General features: G+C 40.3%; 2 protein-coding genes across 6 annotated transcripts in view; one reads left to right on the top strand and one right to left on the bottom strand.

Annotated features, from left to right (window-relative positions):
- Positions 1 to 7,660, bottom strand: part of HMGXB3 (HMG-box containing 3) — a 61,376-nt gene extending 53,716 nt beyond the window's left edge. For 2 of the 5 annotated variants that reach the window (XM_081282914.1, XM_081282911.1), the window contains exons 1-3: positions 7,176 to 7,657; positions 3,539 to 3,677; positions 2,509 to 2,683 (exon numbers count right to left, since the gene is read on the bottom strand). In XM_081282914.1, the coding sequence (XP_081139040.1) occupies positions 2,509 to 2,683; positions 3,539 to 3,675 (312 nt within the window). In that variant the 5' untranslated portion in view covers positions 3,676 to 3,677; positions 7,176 to 7,657. Of the gene's footprint in view, positions 1 to 2,508; positions 2,684 to 3,538; positions 3,678 to 6,164; positions 6,216 to 7,175 lie in introns of all 5 variants that reach the window. The other 3 variants (XM_081282912.1, XM_081282913.1, XM_081282915.1) reach the window with 3 other exon arrangements.
- Positions 7,661 to 7,742: 82 nt separating this feature from the next.
- TIGD6 (tigger transposable element derived 6) lies at positions 7,743 to 17,100 on the top strand. The gene is made up of 2 exons (XM_081283021.1): positions 7,743 to 7,899; positions 11,582 to 17,100. The coding sequence occupies exon 2, from the start codon at positions 11,665 to 11,667 to the stop codon at positions 13,240 to 13,242; it is 1,578 nt and encodes a 525-aa protein (XP_081139147.1). The 5' UTR covers positions 7,743 to 7,899; positions 11,582 to 11,664; the 3' UTR covers positions 13,243 to 17,100.
- Positions 17,101 to 18,153: the final 1,053 nt, after the last annotated feature.

Raw genomic sequence — 18,153 nt, forward strand, 5'->3', positions numbered from 1 at the left:
CCACTGGTTCTCCCAGATTTACAAAAAAAGGATTAAGAGGTCAAAAGTTGAGAAAGCACGGTGAGAAAAAATATACATAGTAGGGGCTCCATGAAGTGTCCTGAATATATTAAAGAGAAAAAAAAAAGTGATCTAATACATTAAAGTTAGAAAATGCTTTCAAACCTATTCTCTAATTTCACCTTAAAAACAATACTATCAAGTTAGGTGATACTATTATTAACTGCATTTAACACAGGAGGAAATTCAGGCTGAAGAAGATTAAACTTCCAAAACACAAATTTATTAAGTAGTAAAGACCTGACTCAAGGCAAGGTCTCCTCAAGATCAAGAAGACCTGGGACTAAAAACATAACCCTGTATGGTTAACTGGCACCAAAAAAGGGGCATTTTGTTTCATTTTTTCAACTTAAACTGAAAGTCATCTAATAAGGAAGTAGGAGTTCAAAGTAAATAGGGAGAACTAAAACTAAATGCAACAACAACAACAAAAAAAATAATTTCAGAAGCATATTTTAGAAGAAACACTAAAATCAATTACAAATGAATCCTTGAATCAAAAACAAAAAGTCAGTAAGACTACTTAATGTTTCTTAGGAAACACTAAGAAATAAAAGAAACATTCAGATGAAACATGAAAGAAGACAGACTCAATCCTTTATGGAGCCTTTAGGAGAAGGTGTTGAGGAAACATTCTCTAGTCAACCTCTGAAGCTGGCTGATTAAAAGAACATGATTAAATGGTGGTAAATACACTTAAATCCAAGCATAGAGAAAACAGAATGGTCTGGATGACATTAATTTTACAGGCTGGAAGGAATAACACTGGAACACTGGACCTGCCCTTGGCAGGAGACCGAAAGGGCTGCTGAGGAGGCAGCCTGCCACAAAGACTGACAAGCTACTACATTCAGGCAGGGAGGTTCTCAGCCTCACACCAGGCAATATGAGAAGATGAACAGCACCTAAAGTTTCACCCAGCCTTGGCACATTTTAGTTGCTCAATAAACAACACCTTTACTTATATGTTTATCGGACATTTAATCTACTCAAGGGTGACAATTATTGACAAAGTCAGAATGTGCAAGGATTTAGGTAGGTGATTTTATTCTCTTTTTAAACATTATGAGTAGGTACTAGATCCATTTGCAGATGAGTTAAACCAAGACTCAAAAGTTAAATAATTCTTCTAGGGTCACTCAGTATCAGAGCTAAGCCATTCATGATCTTAGTGGTAGTGGTGAAGATAGGATAAATTTAAATATGCATATGGATAAGGAAGAATCATGGCTGATGACTTACAATTTTCAGTCTTTATAAGGATCTACATCCTCAGTGTCTAGTAAAACCAAATCATTCCAGGACTACATGAAATTTTCTTCATCATGGACAAAAATATTGCATTGGTTGGGGGGATGCTGGTGGCTGAACTCATGGTCTCACATATGCTAAGCACATTGTCCGCCACTGAGCTACACTCCCAGCTCTTAGATCTCGAATTATATAATAGGGAAGCCAAAGGAATAGGTTTTCTTTTCTTAGATTCTACCTCCCACCCCCACCCCCAGGGATTATTTCCCAGACTCACACCTTATAAACAAATCTAAGAGAGGTAGAAAGTGGTATAAGTTGTCAAGTAAATAAGAACAAAATCTAAATGGCAGTGGCAGATGAACTTAATATAACCTGTTCTGTTACATACTTGTTGACTTCAAAAGAAACCTCTGCTTTATATCATCAAAAAAGAAGATAAAGACAATTGTTTAATTGGAGCTCAAGTATAAAGATTTCAGCTTGTAAGAGAAAGGTTATATTTCCTGCAGGAACTTCAATTAAAAAAAAAAAAACAACAAAAACAGCTGTTTAAATAGCTGCCAATGTATTTTGTCACACTGTGAAGGAGAAATAACAAAATGGCTGACAAATATAAACCTAAATGCTTTCATGATAGCTCTTTAATCCAAGGATTCAAAGCTTCAGTTTCCTCCATCATCTTTGGCTTTAATCTTGCAGTTTTGCTTCTAGTATATTTCATAATCGCCAGTAGTAACAAAAGAACCCCATGCTACACAAACAATGGCATCTTACCTCTAACCATGCATAATTCTTGATTATAGTTGATAATAGTAAAATTAATTATACCATAATCAATTTGCAATATGAAAATATATAAGACAAATGCCTTTGTAAGCTATTTTATTAAAGGAAAAATACCACTAACTACCCAAGAGATAAGGGCTCCAAGTTCTACTAAAATTCAGAAAAGGAGCCTAAGACTCACTACAGAAAACCCAGAAAATGTCAGCTTTAGTACTGTCATAACCAAAGAGGAAAAGAGAGTCCAGAGAATCATCAAAATGGAAACAGACATTGTGAAATTCAAGAAAGGTAAAATGATAAAAATTTTCCCAAGCAAAGAAAAGGAAACAAGAAAACAAGGTGGTTGATCTCCCCAAGGCTTTTTCATTTGAACCAATGGAGAAATTAGCTGGAAAAAAAATTACTTACAGGATCCAAACCTTCTTTCTCTAGTTTGGCTTTCTCCAAGTAGTAACTCCTCTCGGCCACGCTGAGAAGTCTCCAACTCTCACTAATCTTCTTATTGATTTCAGACTGTGGGAGGTGGGGGAGCTCTTGTTGCACTTTCAGGTAGATGTCATAGTAGTACAGAAGGTAAGCAGACCTGAGGAAGCAACCACTTCTTCAGACCTTCCCTTATTCACCCCATGTGTACCACAACATTAGAGGCTGCATAATTAAGAGATTAATATAAAAACCCAGCATCTCCATTCAAAGCACTTAATAAGACTGAAAATCAAGCAAAAAAAAAAAAAACAAAAAAACATTTATAACACACCCAGATTCTCCCTTCAGAAACCTGGAAGAAAGGCGATGTACTTTTCCATGGACCACTTTTTCCTGCAGGACCAACTGGCTTAAAATCAAATATAGCCAAAGAAAGACACAGGTGTCCTGATGCACCACTCAGGGAAAGGCTATCAGGGGGCTGACTGCCCAGGCTAGTTATCACACATACTTTTTACTCCTTTACACGGCCTCTGGTCATTTAACTGAACAAAAATACCTCCTGAAGGCTGAGAAAGCCTCAGCAAGATGTATGCAGTGTTCACATTTGAGAGGGATATTAGAGCTACAATCTGGATATTCTCTATAGATGTCACTGGTACTATTTATAATTCTATAATTTTATTAATGACTTGTTTTAATATTTAAACAACAATGGTATAATAAAAATAATGTAGCTCTTCTTGTACATAGCTTCTACCATCTGTCTGGTGCAAATTTTTTTTTTTTTTTTATGACAGCCTGAAAACATAAGCAAAGTCTGGCCAGGAACAGCAAATGTTGGCATGTATCCAGCCACTTTCCACTTTCCATCTTCCTCTCCCCACATCCCAATGCCCATTCAAAGACTTCAACAACTGTACTCTTAAAAAAATTTTAAAGTATTCTTCAACATGGCTCTCGAAGCAGTAGGTTTATAAATTTCAGCAGCAACCAAAACATGTTGGCTAACCTGGGTTTCTTGGCCTTTTCTCCATGTATTTTATACTTTTTCTTCTTCTTAGGTGGCCCAGAGGAGGTATAACAGAAGGCTTCCTCAATTTCCTCCATCACGACAGTTACCTCAGTACCATCATATGATGCATCCATGGCTATAGGCAAGGAAAGTCAAACACAAAATTTTAAAAATCTATCCTAAAAGGAGCAACTGCCTCCAGATGCAATAATACCTTACTTCTATCATGGTCTAAAGGCTTAGCCATTTCCCAAACTCAGCAGATACTAAGAAACATGGGTACTTGTTAAATATACAAATTTCAAGGCTCCACTTCTTCTGAATCGGAATCTCTAGAAGGTATATAAACTTGTATACTTCACAAATATCTTAGGTGATTCCTTTGACATACTCATATTCACTCATGGAACACTGTAATTCTTCAACTCAAAGACTTTTTAGCCCCACATGGAAACAGGTAAAAAGACAACCTGGCCAGGAGTCAGAAGTTCTCACCCTCTCCCTTAAGGGGTTGTTCATCAACTTAAACAGCTTCAAGTCATTGAAGTAATTCAAACAGCAATAAGGACCTATGTACAAAAGATTTCTTTACACTCTGTCAGCTTGTGTGATTTCAACTGTTTGTGATTTTTAACTGCTTTAGGTTCAGTTCTCTCATGTATAAAAAGAGATGTCTCACTTACCTCCCCACAGATTTACAGTGGTAAGTCTCAAAAGATCTAATAGACATAACTATTATTTGAGAACAGACAAGTATTATACAAATGAAAGCACTCATTATTAAAGACTATTATTTGTAATTGAGATGCTTAACAACTTGCCTAAGGCCTCCAGACCTTTTTATTTTATCTTATTTTTTTGGTACTGGAGATTGAACTCAGAGGTGCTTAAACACTGGGTCACATCCTCAATGCCCCAGTCTGGCTGGGCACAAAATCATGAGCCACTCAAGCAGGAACAAACTTTATTTCCAAAACTCCCTCCAACGCCACGCCAGGGACACACACCAACCGGAAACCCCTCTCTGGGAGTCCCAGTGAGAGCTCCAAAGTAGCAGGCCAAGGAGGACAGCAGGGGTCTAATATCCAATTGAATGCACATGTTAACATAATCATTATCACCTCAATGGCTTGCTGGCCTCATTCCTACTTGGCTATGGCTCTTAGCACTCAGCCCTTTTTGTATTTTATTTAGAGACAAGTTGAGTTGCTAAGTGCCTTGCCAAGCTGCTGAAGCTGGCTTTGAACTAGCAAATCCTCCTGCCTCAGCCTCCCTAGTCGCTGAGATTACAGGTATGTGCCAGTGTGCCCGGCTCCTTTTTAATTTATTAAAAAATTCAACTCCCCAATCCTTTTTACATAATGCTACACTGCTACTGGCAACTCTCCCTACCAGAACTGTCCAATAAACCCCAATGGAAATGATCTACTCTATGCTGTCTAGTATAGTATCCACTAGTCACATAAGGTTATTTAGATGAAGAACCAGACTAATTTTGCTTTATTGAACTGAAATTAATTTAAAAATAGCTGTATATGGCCAATACAGTACAGTGGTAAAATACTATTCAGCACAGATCTAAATGGTAACCTGATAGATCAACATGAGCTCTCTGAAGCTGGCTTAAAAACACAGAAAATCTACTGAGAGCTTTTATGTCTAGGAAAAAGGAGGGATAAAAAACTGAATGCCTGGGGCTGGGGATGTGGCTCAAGCAGTAGCGAGCTCGCCTGGCTTGCATGCGGCCCGGATTCGATCCTCATCACCACATACAAAGATGTTGTGTCCGCCGAAAACTAAAAAAAAAAAAAAACATATATATATATGTATATATATATAAAATATATATATATACATATATATAAAGTTCTCTCTCTCCCCCTCTCAAAAAAAAAAAAAAAAAAAAAAAAGATTGCTTGTAATATGGCAAGATTGTTTAAAAAAAAAAGAATGCCTAACCAGGCATGGTGGTGTACACCTGTAATCCCAGCAATTCAGAAGGCTGAGACAGGAGAATCCTAAGTTCAAGACCAGTCTTAGCAACTTAGTGAGGCCCTAAGAAATTAGTGAGACTCTGCCTCAAAATAAAACATAAAAAGGGCTGGTGACTTAGCTCAGTTCAGTGGTAAAATTAAAAAAAAAAAAAAAAGTGGGATGTGACTTAGTGATAAAGCCCCTCTGGGTTTTAAAAAACACTGAATGCTTAGGTCAAGAAGAGATCATTTATTTGTGATCAAGTTCTAGGTTGTAATTTTATCAATTAAATCCTTGAAGAAGCAAGATTCTCAGAAAACCTTGAATTTCCTGAGAGGAATAATAGTTGTTAATGAAAATCTATCAGAAGAAAATTTGGAATTCTGGAAAAAGGGATTTGTGGGATTCTGGAAAGAGGTAGGAAACACTATATGTACTACAAAGCCCATCTGCATCTCATTTAGACCTCAGTCCACAAATGATAAGGCATCTTACAACTATAATGAGCAAAAGAAGTCTATACATGGAGTCAGGGGACCTGAATCCAACTCTAAATTCTTACTTAATTATCTCAAACAAAGGCAATCCACAACCTAAATTTCCGTTGTTTTTTTCTATGGACGAAGAAGATGAAATTAGTAGCTCCTACCTTTGAGGAGTCAAGAATGCTTTTGAAAAATGTGAAAGCTAAAAACCTCCCCTAGAAAATGAAGACATACAATATTTCACCTATATTTTAAAGATATATATCCCAGGTTATAAGCATATTATTCCTAAGGTCTTTTACAGTTGTGTTATTTCTAAATGATTCCTCTTCTACCCCTCTCTCTCAAAAACCTCTAAACAAAGAAAACAAAAACAAAAACCTGCAATCCAGGAAAAAAATATAGTCCACAACTTGGTTGGATAAACAAAAGGCAAAAGGGTAAGGGAAGCTGAAGTTCAAAGCAAGGTTATGTGGGGACTGTGCTTTTTTGTCCTTTATAATTGATTTCCTGGCCCTTAAAATCCTTGTAGAGAGGATCAGTATCTCCAAGAGAACATCATTAAAGGATGACATGTAAGATTTTAGCAACCAGGGCAAAACAAGTTAAGAACCAAAATCAGTACAACCACATTTGGAGCAGGAAGAGACTACCCTAAGCTTTTGTTTTACTATCCTGTTCTGTCTGGGAAGAATGTTTTCTGCGGCTAGGCCTCAGTGCATCAGTGCAAAAGAGGCAGGATAAAATGAGGTTAAAGCCAAGGGCTCTACAGAAGACCTGGGTACTAATGTTGTTTCCACCGTTTAATAGCAGAAGCACAGACCCCTATGGCTTAAGAAACCTATTTACCCTCTCCAAACCTTAGTTTTCTCATTTGCAAAACACAGAGGGGCAGCATTTGAACTAGAGACACTTTCACTGTCCCATCAGATCCTAGGAATCTCATAAGATGACCTTCTGATGGCTCGACTATCGGCCAGGTTTGACTCTGGGATACCTTAGTTCCCTCCCTGGGTCTCAGATGTCTCAAAGGCATGGGCTGAGGGAAGAGGAAACTAAAGCTCACTGGTCCTACTTTGTCGAAGAGGCAACCGAAGCTGAGAGAGAGACAGCACTTAGTTCGAGGTCGCCCAGCAGGTAGACAGGGCGGCGTGACCCTCGTGAACCAGACTTACCAGGAGGAGCGTGCTAGCCGCGCGGCTCACATTCCCGGAGGCGCCTGGCCCAAGGGCTAGACTAGCAGGCTTGCCCGCGCACTCGCGCTCCCCGCTGTCGGAGAGAGGCGGCTCCAGTCGTGACAGCGGCAACAAGGAAGTGGAGGCGAGTGCTCGCGCGCGCATCCCGGGTACTGGAGGAGCCCCGGCCCCGGGGCCCCCCGGAGACACACGGCGCAGAGTCGCGACCACCCCTCCTGCTCCCCTCCTCGGAGTCGCGATGTGGGGTCGGGAAGGGCAAGTGCAGGAGTTCAAGTTCACTTTGCAGGCTTCTCACCGACGCCTGCCGAGGACCCCGGGGGTCGAGCCCCGGGGAGCCCGAGGAAGAGAACAAGGACACAAGTACCGCCGCGGCACTAGTCTAGAGGTGGCAGCAGCAGCAGCAGCAGCAGCGGCGCCAGCAGCAGCACACCACGGATCGCCAGGGAGACCCGTCCCGGCGGCCCTCGCGGCGCACCGGAAGTGGCCGGCGGCGCGTGACTGCGTGAAATCCCTCGCGCAAGCGCAACAGTCTAGCCCTAGCTGGGAAGTGGATCCAAAGGAATCGTTTAGAGGTTTTGAGTGGGGCTGTTAAGACTGACGGACTGCTTCCGGCCAAAGGTCCCGGGCAAAGGAGGAAGCTGTGGCTCCCGGCTGTGGAAGTGCCCGGCCGTTTAGCCCCGGGGCACTGCAGTGGAGCGTTCAGGTAACAACAGGGGCGGGGCTGTGCTGCGCGTGAGGGATAGAGCCCCGCCTCACGTCTCAGAGCCAAGTCCGGCACTGGGGAGCCTACTGCACCACCCTCTGCAGAGCAGCATCCAAGGCCTCACCCCAGTCCTCCTCAGTCGGCCCGTCCTCATTCAGGATAGGTTGATACTTAAGGCCACATCAATCCCCTCTCTCACTTCGGTGATGTGTCCACAATCCGTCTCCACTGTCCTACGGACAGTAACCACAGTGAGTTCCTGGAATGACTCAAGCCAAGTTCCTGGAGTGTGGAGAGGCTCCGGGAATCAGGGATTGGACTGGATTGTCTCCCGGGTCACATACTGTGCTATATTTGAACAAGTTCCTGCACGACCCTCACTATTTTGCAAATGTAATTACAATCTGCTTTCTTCTTTTTGTCTACCTCTATCACCAACCTCCCAGCCAACATCATTTCCTGCCTGAACTTCCACCCTTGTCTCTTTACAGTCTATCCCACTTCTGCTTTTCTCTCTACAGTCTATTTACACAGCAGCCAGATTGATCATTTTGCATTGTAAGTCTTGTCATGTTAAATGCTTAACATTCTCCAATATCTTGTCTTTCACTTAGAATAAAATTCAAACTTCTGGATCTGGGGTTTGACTTAGTGGTAGACCATTGCCTAGCATGGGAGAGATCTTCCCACAAAAGAAAAATTAACCAAACTTCTTAGGTTGATCAAAACTTTGGTTTGGCTTCCACCTCATTCTCTTTACATGTCTCTTTTCAGTATCAGTAATTTTCAGAACAAACGATATAACATTTTTTTTTAGTGTTCAGAGCATTAATTTTGTCATGAGCCTTTCTGTATTTGAATCCTAGCCCTGCCACAAGTAAGCAGTATTAAGTATGTAAAGTGCTTCACAAATTGTTTAAGCAGTAGATGCTCAGTAAATAGCATCACAATCACTGGATTGTTCAGGCTCAAACCAGAAATCTGAGAGTTGTCATTGACTCCTCTTTGACCTCATATCCTCACCACAACAAGGCCTGCAAAAACAACCCTCAGCTGATTACTTCTCACTATTTCCTATATTACTACTCTAATCCAAGCCACCTCATCTGTTGTCTGGACTGTTTTGTTTTTTTAATTTTGTGCTGGGGTCTAGCCCAGGGCCTTGCTTATGCACTCTATCATTGAGCTACATGCCTGCTTTTTCCCCAACACCTTTTAATTCCATTCTTCACACAGCAATCAGCTTTTTCTTTTTTTTTTTTTTTTTAAGTGCTACAGTAGTTTCCTGTTGCATTCAAATTAACATTCAAATTGCATGCAGTCCACTAAGCTAGCTTGCTTTTATCTTCAGATTTAGGAGCACCTCTTAGGAAAATGGATTTTACCTATAAGGTTCTCCACCCTGCAACAGGACTCTTTCTAAAGTACAAATCTGATTTGTCATTCTATAAAAACCTTCCAAAGGCTGCTTTATATTTATTTTTTGTTCGTGTGAGTGTGTCTGTGGTACTGGGGATTGAACCCAGTGGAACTCTATGACTGAGCTACATCCCCAGACCTCTTTATTTTTTACAGGGTCTCACTATTGCTGAGGCTGCCCTCAAACTGAGGCTCCAGCCTCAACCTCTTGAGTTGCTGGGAATATACGTGTATGCCACCGTGCCCAGCTAACCAAAGACTTCTTACTGCACCCAGGATCAAGCTAGAGTCCTAACTAGGCCTTTGTGATTTGGTTCTGCTTCCCCCCAACCCAACCATGCCTGACCATGACATTTTATTTTCTATAGTAATTCATTGCCTTAACTCATATTTCCTTACATCTCATAATTCTAGTTTGTTTATTTCTTAAGGCCCAGCACATTGCTTTCTCTTTGAAGTGCCCCCGTCCGTGCCCCATTCCAGTTGATTATCCCCACTTCTGTGTTCACATGGCACTCTATAACCTCTGTTACAGTATTTCACACACTCAGGGCATATCTTCGCTGTGCTCCCTCTCTATATGGCTGGCATTGAAAACATACAGGATGCCATGAATGGAAGGATAGATGTGTGGAGATGGTGTAAAAATCTCTCTTTGGGAAGGGACAGTCACTACATAGAGGCACAGCATCTTCTGTCTGTGAGGACTCATGATAAAATTAAGCAGGCAATTATCAAAACTGCTATTCCTGGATGATATTTTATTTGACCAGACTTGGCAGAGAAAGTGTTTGTTTTAAATTCTTAAGAGCTCTGGACAGGGCACACAGTCGACAACATTCTCCAAATATCTCACTTAATGATTCTACTCACTTATGCCACCCACCATTCTGGTTTCTAAAGGCATTTTTCTTTGGATCACCTAACTAGAGTCCAGTACTTCAATTTGGAAGGAACTTTAGAGGTCATCTGGTCCCATGGTTTACAAACATGGGACATATAAGAATTACACTTAGAGCATTTCAAAATTTTGTACTTCCTCATAGAAATTCTCATTCATTAGGTCCTAGGTCAGGCCTGGACATCAGATTCTGATATGCCCTACCTGGTTGAATCTAATCTCATTTTAAAATGGGAAAAGAGGCCCAGAACGGGTCTCAATTATAACCTGCCCATCATTTCTGCCATCGTCTCTTGCCCAAGTTGTCAGCAATAGCATCTCAGTATCCTAGTTGGTCTCTTTGCCCCTTTTGTACATTTTCTACAAAAAGAGCTAGAGTGAGCCTTTTTAAATGCAAAAGAGATAATGAAGGTCCCTTGCCTATTCAGTGGATTTCTATTGCATTCAGAATAAAATATCAACTCCTTATATATTTGAATGGTCTGGTTCTCCACCTTTGTCATAGACTTGGAATCATACAAATCTTCAGTTCCTGAATACCTCAAGCTCTTTCCTGATTTTGAGATTTTAATGATGCTATGTCCTTTGCTAGACTCTCCTTTCCCCCTGTTTTTCATGGAAATCTCAGCTTAAATGCCATCTTCTCAATGAGGCCATGCCTAACCACCCTTTGTAAATATTATCTTCCCCTTTTATTCCCTGTCATAGTTTGTTTCCTTCATAGCACTTAACCACACTATAATTTTCTTATTTATCTGTTTACTTATTGTTTGTCTCCCATCATGTTTTGTATTTCCTAAGGATAGAGACCTTCACTCTGTTCATCACTTTATTCTTGCTGCTTGGCACCTGTAAACATTTATTAAACGAATCTTACTAAGCTAGATGGCACAAAAGCTTTGAAGAGCTCATTTTGGTGGAATTTTAAGCAGGACTGTGGAGTGGTAGATACAGCACTAATCTGAGTCATCCCCTTCCTCAGGGCTCAGTTTCTCTATCCATAAAACAATCTGGATAAATAATTCCTTGAATTTTTATGCTTCATTGTTATTTGCAAAGCTCTTTCATCACCTATCTTAATCTATTATCATAGCAGGTAAAATAGACCTTGTTATTCCCATTTTTACTGAGGCTGGAAAGTTTAAGTAAACAGATTATCTGTAAAATCCCTTCTTCTTCAAACATTCTATGAGTCTGTGGAAGTAGTCTACTACAGACAAAAAGTCAGTAGCATGAATCCTATCTTCTTTTCACTTTAACATCGTAATTTCCTCATAGGATTTTTAAAAATCTGAACCCATCTTTAAAGGGGAAGTTCATTATCTTTAGGTCCTGATAGATACTCCATTTTTGTCTTCTCAGTTTTCCACACTTGTGGCAAAACAAGCTTCAAGAAAGAACATTGGCATTCCTGTTAGTTGTGGCCCAGTCCTTATCCCCTGGAAATGGCAAACAAGGGGAACAAGAAGCGTCGGCAGTTCTCCCTGGAGGAGAAAATGAAAGTTGTAGAAGCTGTTGACTCAGGCAAAAGAAAAGGTGATGTGGCAAAAGAATTTGGTATCACTCCTTCTACATTATCTACATTCTTAAAGGATAGAGCCAAATTTGAAGAAAAAGTGCGAAAGGCATCTGTGGGGCCCCAGAGGAAAAGGATGAGGAATGCTCTCTATGATGACATCGATAAGGCTGTTTTTGCTTGGTTTCAAGAAATCCATGCCAAAAACATTCTCGTGACTGGTTCTGTGATTCGGAAAAAAGCACTAAACTTGGCCAACATGCTTGGCTATGACAATTTTCAAGCAAGTGTGGGTTGGCTGAACAGATTTAGAGATCGCCATGGAATTGCTTTGAACGCTGTCTGTAGAGAGGATGGTGACAGGTTAATGAATGGTCTAGGAATAGATAAAGTTAACGAGTGGCATGCAGGGGAAATTATAAAGCTAATTGCTGACTACAGCCCAGATGATATATTCAATGCTGATGAGGCAGGAGTGTTTTTCCAGTTGCTTCCCCAGCACACACTTGCTGCTAAAGGGGACCATTGTAGAGGGGGCAAGAAAGCAAAGCAGCGGTTGACAGCACTCTTTTGTTGCAATGCTTCAGGGACTGAAAAAATGAGACCATTGATTGTTGGTAGGTCACCTAGCCCACACTGCTTCAAGAATGTCCATTCCCTGCCTTGTGATTACCGAGCCAACCAGTGGGCATTGATGACGCAGGACCTGTTTAATGAGTGGCTGATGCAAGTGGATGCCAGGATGAAGAGAGCAGAACGCCGGATCCTCCTGCTTATTGACAACTGTTCTGCTCACAACATGCTTCCACGCTTAGAAAGGATTCAGGTGGGATATCTGCCCTCAAATTGTACTGCTGTCTTGCAGCCACTGAATCTTGGCATAATTCACACCATGAAAATGCTATATAGGAGTCATCTTCTAAAACAGATCCTCTTCAAGCTCAGTAGCAATAAAGATCAAGAAAAAGTGGACATCAAGCAGGCTATTGACATGATTGCTGCAGCATGGTGGTCAGTCAAGCAGTCCACAGTGGTGAAATGTTGGCAGAAAGCAGGCATCATCCCTATGGAATTTACAGATTCTGATGCAGAAATGGTAGCCAAAGAACCAGACATTGCTATTGAAAAGTTGTGGCACTCAGTGGCTGTTGCCACATGTGTCCCGAATGAAGTAAATTTCCAGGACTTTGTCACTGCAGATGATAATCTCATCATCTCTCAAGAGCTAGTGGACACAGAGATCATCCAGGGTATGGTGACTGGCAAAAATACTGGTGAAGCTGGAAGTGAAGATGAGGAAGAGGATGTTTCTTTACCAGAGCAGCCAAAAATCACTATCACAGAAGCCATCTCAAGTGTACAGAAACTTAGACAGTTCCTTTCCACTTGTGCAGGGGTTCCTGATGCTGTTTTTGGACAGCTAAATGGAATAGATGAATATTTAATGAAAAGAGTGATACAAAGTCTTACTGATTCCCAAATTACAGATTTTCTCCAAGCAAAATAATGTAGGAATTAACTGCCTCTTTTATTTTGGAAAATATTTTTCAAGAATAAAGATTTCTTTAGATAGAATATTGAACTAATTTAAGTAAAGCAATATTATTATGATGATTTTTCAGTACTCAGAGATAATCAGGAAACTTGAACAGAATTTGGGAATGAAATTTGACTAATATGTGTGTTCCCTTTTGGTTAATACATTGGTTTTCAAATTTTTCTGCACCTCAGGAACACTTGAGGATCTTCTAATAATTCCAAAGCCCAAGCCATATCCTAGAGGAGTTAAATCACAGTCTGTGTTGATGGGTCACGGGCATTTAGTAGTTTTGAATTTCCCCAGATGATTCCAATGTACAGACAAGTTTGGAACTACTGAAATAACCACAGGAAAATCAAGTGCATTATGGACATAGAGTCAACTACTTCCCAACAAGTCTAGATCAGTGGTTTCTAGAGTTTAGCTCACATCAGAATCACTTCTACCCTCAGAATTTTGGATTCAGTAGGTCTCAGAGGGAATCCAAGAACTTGCATTTCTAGTAAGTCCTCACCTGATGATCCAAGGTCCATACTTAAAGAACCACTGACATAGCTGGATTCTAGTACCTCCTCTTCAGCTGGCCTTCTCAATACTCTCCATTGCTGTATAAAAAGAAAAGTGTTAGCTGTTCTTACTCCAGGGCTATTTAGCTCCTTCTTTTCTGCTGATTTGTTAACTCTAGAACTTTCTTAGCTATCCTCTTGATGTCCCAAAAGTTATCCAGGTTTTCAGTAGAGGTACATATGTTTGTGCCCAAGGAATTAACAGGAGCCATCTAGCTCATTAAAATATCCATAGTGCTTTAAACATATAATTATTAGGAAGCTGGAGTACAGGAAAATAAAGAGCATAAAAGGGACATGGATATGCTCTGAGACAGAAGGTATAATAAAGAGAATCCTGTTAATCAGGATCATGGAGGAGAACATATAGCCCCAGCGTGCCTTTCACTTTCTAGACAGGATGAAAGGAGAGTTTGTTAGATAACTCCTATGGGGGTGTTTGGATCACACCTTGATTTGGATTTTTTTCACTGTTCTTTTTTTTACATTTTTTTTGTAGTTGTAGGTGGGCAGAATGCCTTTATTTTGTTTGTTTATTTTTATGTGGTACTGAGGATCAAACCCAGTGCCTCATGCATGCTAGGCAAGCGCTCTACCACTGAGCTACAGCCCCAGTCCCTCACTCTTCTCAATCCAGTCTGTACCGTATAATCAAAATGAAGGCACATTACATTTTCCCTCTACTTAAATGGTTCCATAAATTGTCTTTTTCCATTTGTGCTTGTTCTTCAGAGAAATCAAAGTTAATTCTGAGTTATTTAAAATTATATGAATTTATAATCAGATTTATAGTAAAGTTTTTTTTCCCTATAGAGAAGGCATTCTTTTTTCTTCTTTGCAGGACTAGGGATCAAACCTAGGGCTTGTCAGGCAAGTGCTCTACCACTGAGCCACATCCCCAGCCCTAGAGAAGGCATTCTTTATATTCTTTATAATTCTAGAATATACTCCTGGTAAACCAGACAAATAAAATTTCATTTCTAGAGGGTACACACAGAACCTGTTAATGTTGTGATGGTGGGTTTTTTTTAAACCTGCCCCCACTCTGAATGATTTTGTAGATATTTCAGAAACCCACAGGAACTCATTTTTCTTTCTGCAGTTAATTGAAACACATAAAGCAGATTAATCATAGAAAGTATTGCTTCTACAGTGAACAAAACAACAATCATGAAAAAATATTTGTTTAAATAGATTTTTAAAGCTTATTTTGGATATTTTTCCTTTCAACAAATTAGTATGAGAATTTAAGTAAGTATTGTACATGTTTTAAGTTAACACTTAGAAAAGGGAAACAATGTCTTCTAGCCAAATCCTGTGGTTATATCTCATCCTTAGCTCCTTAATTGCCCTCATCATCTTCTTGTATCAGGATTACCGACACATTTCCTAATCCTTTCCCTCACCTCCTGCAGTCCCTTTCTGCACATATTATTAGGTCTGTTGGCATCAAGCCATTTCCTTTGCCTAAGTGTTTGTGTTGGCTCTAAAATGTCTACAAAAATGAAAGACCAGATTTTTCAGCTGAGTGTTATTTCCCTGGGTAGTTGACTGCAATTTCCAACTTGGTTGTGCAGCACAATGTGCACCTTGCTGCCTAAACAGGCCATTGTCATCATTCATTTCATATACATTGCTGCTTCTATGCCTTTACTAGAATGCCTTGCCCTGCTCTCTATCAAGCTAGGTCATACACATTCTCCAAAAACTAACTTGAGCCCAGCGTGGTGGTGTAGGCCTATAATCCCAGCTACCCAGAAGGCTAAGCCAAGAGGATTCCAAATTCAAGACCAACCTAAGCAATTTAGCAAGACCCTGTGTCTAGCCAGGCATGGTGGTGCACGCCTGTAATCCCAGTGACTCAGGAGGCTAAGGTGGGATCATAAGTTTGAGGGTAGCCTCAGCAGTTTAGTGAGACCCTATCTCAAAAAATAAAAAGCTGAGAAAGGGGTTGGGGTTGTGGCTCAGCAGTAGAGTGCTTGCCTTGCACATATGAAGCACTGGGTTTGATCCTCAGCACCACATAAAATGAAATAAAGGTATTTTGTCCATCTGCAACTAAAAAAGCTGGGGATGTAACTCAGTAGTAAAGTACCCCTCAGTTCAATTTCCAGAACTACCCCTCCCCCCAAAAAAGACTGTCTCAAAGCACCTTGGGTTCAATCTGCTGTGCCACAGGGGAAAAGGAAAAAAAGTAGAATCCTCTTTCTTGAAGACTCCAGCACATACTCTGTGCTTTTCCCTCATCCCATAGTGGTAGAGATTCATTGTCTCTACCACTCAGTTAAGCACTTAAATGTTTTCTCAATGTTCTGTGACTCTTTGATTAGACTGTAAGTCCCATGAGAGCAGGGACCAGTTAGCCTTTATAATGGTGCCTAACACGGTGCTAGGTACATCTTAGGCATGTCAATAAACATTGAAGTAGAAATCAATACACATCTAATATGTCCAAGCTACCTTGTTTTTTAAAGCAGCATTGATTATATAAGAAAATGGCTTGGGAAAAGGGAGTGATGTATTCTATATGAAAGGATTTGCAAAATTTTTCTGTATCATCACCTCAAATACAATTCCAATCCAAGTCATAATCTGGTTTTCGATAATGAAGACGTCTATTATATGGAGTTAAACCTGTATCTTTCCACCAAAAAAAAAACACTGCAGGATTTTATTTTCTCTCCCCTCTATTTTTACACAGAGAACTTTCGTTAGAAAGGCCTTATCTAAGTGGATGCTAATCCATAATGATGGGGGGCATGGGATGAGTGGAGGAACTTTGGGTGTGGCAAAGGAGGGGACAAGGGGGTAGAAAAGATGGTGGAATGAGATGGACATCATTATCCTAAGTACACGTATGATTGTATGAATGGTGTGGCTCTACTTCATGTACAAACAGAGAAGTGAAAAATTGTGCTCCCCATTTTGATTCTAGTGGATATTAGGGTTTTTGGCTTGGTACTTTGTTTTTTAGATTAAAAGTGGTTGATAGTATCCCTTCTTGGCCTGTTCTCATTAGACCCTCTGTGGCTTCTCCCTGGATCTCTGGTCAAGCTAGCTCCATTTGAGTAACAATTACATTTCTGCCCCGGTTGATTAACCCTCTCCATAAGCCAGTATGCAAGAACTTGGTACCTACCTCAATTGAGTTGTCATGAGGATTAAAAGATGTGTCTGGGGGCTGAGGATGTGGCTCAAGTGGTAGCGCGCTGGCCTAGCATGCGTGAGGCACTGTGTTAGATTCTCAGCACCACATAAAAACAAAATAAAGATACTGTGTCCACCTAGAACTAAAAAATAAATAACAACAAAAAAAGTGTTAAAGACTAAGTGTTCTTTAAATACTACCTATAGGGCTGGGGATGTGGCTCAAGCGGTAGCCCGCTCACCAGGCATGTATGTGTGCGGCCCGGGTTTGATCCTCAGCAACACATACAAACAAAGATGTTGTGCCCGCTGAAAACTAAAAAATAAACATTAAAAAATTTTCTCTCTCTCATTTAAAAAAAATGCTATCTATAGTCATTTCTATCTATTCCTATTTAGAACTTAACCATCATATAGAATCAGAGATTGGCTTAATCAATCCTTTCTTCCATTAGCAGTTCTTGGGTTCAGTGTTCCAGATAACTCCCAAGAGTTTTCTTTGTAACTCAAGAAGGGCACTTTCATTCAAAAGGAAGAAAATTTAAGATTGCTTTCCTATCATGTTATGCATTTTTTCACTTATCATTTAATCTTTCTAAAAATATATATATAGTACAAAAGCACAAATAGGCTCAGATAATTTAGTTCCAAGGTTACAGACCTGTTAAAACTGTTCATGCTGAGGCCTTATTTCTTGGAATTTCAACCACCAGAGGGCACAGGTGGGTGACATAAAGGAAACCCTAAGAGCAGTCACTTGTAAATTCTGTGATGTGATAGAGATTGAGAGGGAAGACAAGGAAAAGGGGAAGAGACATAGGATGTTAGACTTGTTCAAGCAACCAACCAGGAACGAACTGCCTAGGACCACAAAATCTACCTCATCACACATCTCTTCACTAGAGACTTTTTCCAACCTATTGATACCACAGACCATGTTGACTCTGGACAGCTAGATATGCTCTAGAAATGAGCCAGTGTTATAGGAATAATTATCCACCAAGCATATCCATGTTTGAAATAATAATTTATTGGACCTTATAATGTAGCCATCACTGGCCATAGGAGCTCTAAGAATTCTACCCTCAAGAATTTCAGCGGGGCACAGTGGCACTTGCCTATAGTCCCAGCTACTTGGGAGGCTTCAGGATTTCAAGGATGGTCT

The sequence above is a fragment of the Spermophilus citellus genome, assembly GCF_964194105.1.
Source record: "Spermophilus citellus genome assembly, chromosome: 1".
NCBI classification, from domain to species: Eukaryota; Metazoa; Chordata; class Mammalia; order Rodentia; family Sciuridae; genus Spermophilus; species Spermophilus citellus.

Excerpts from the sequence above, each read along its gene's own strand:
- TIGD6 (XM_081283021.1), top strand. The coding sequence starts at position 11,665 with ATGGCAAACAAGGGGAACAAGAAGCGTCGGCAGTTCTCCCTGGAGGAG.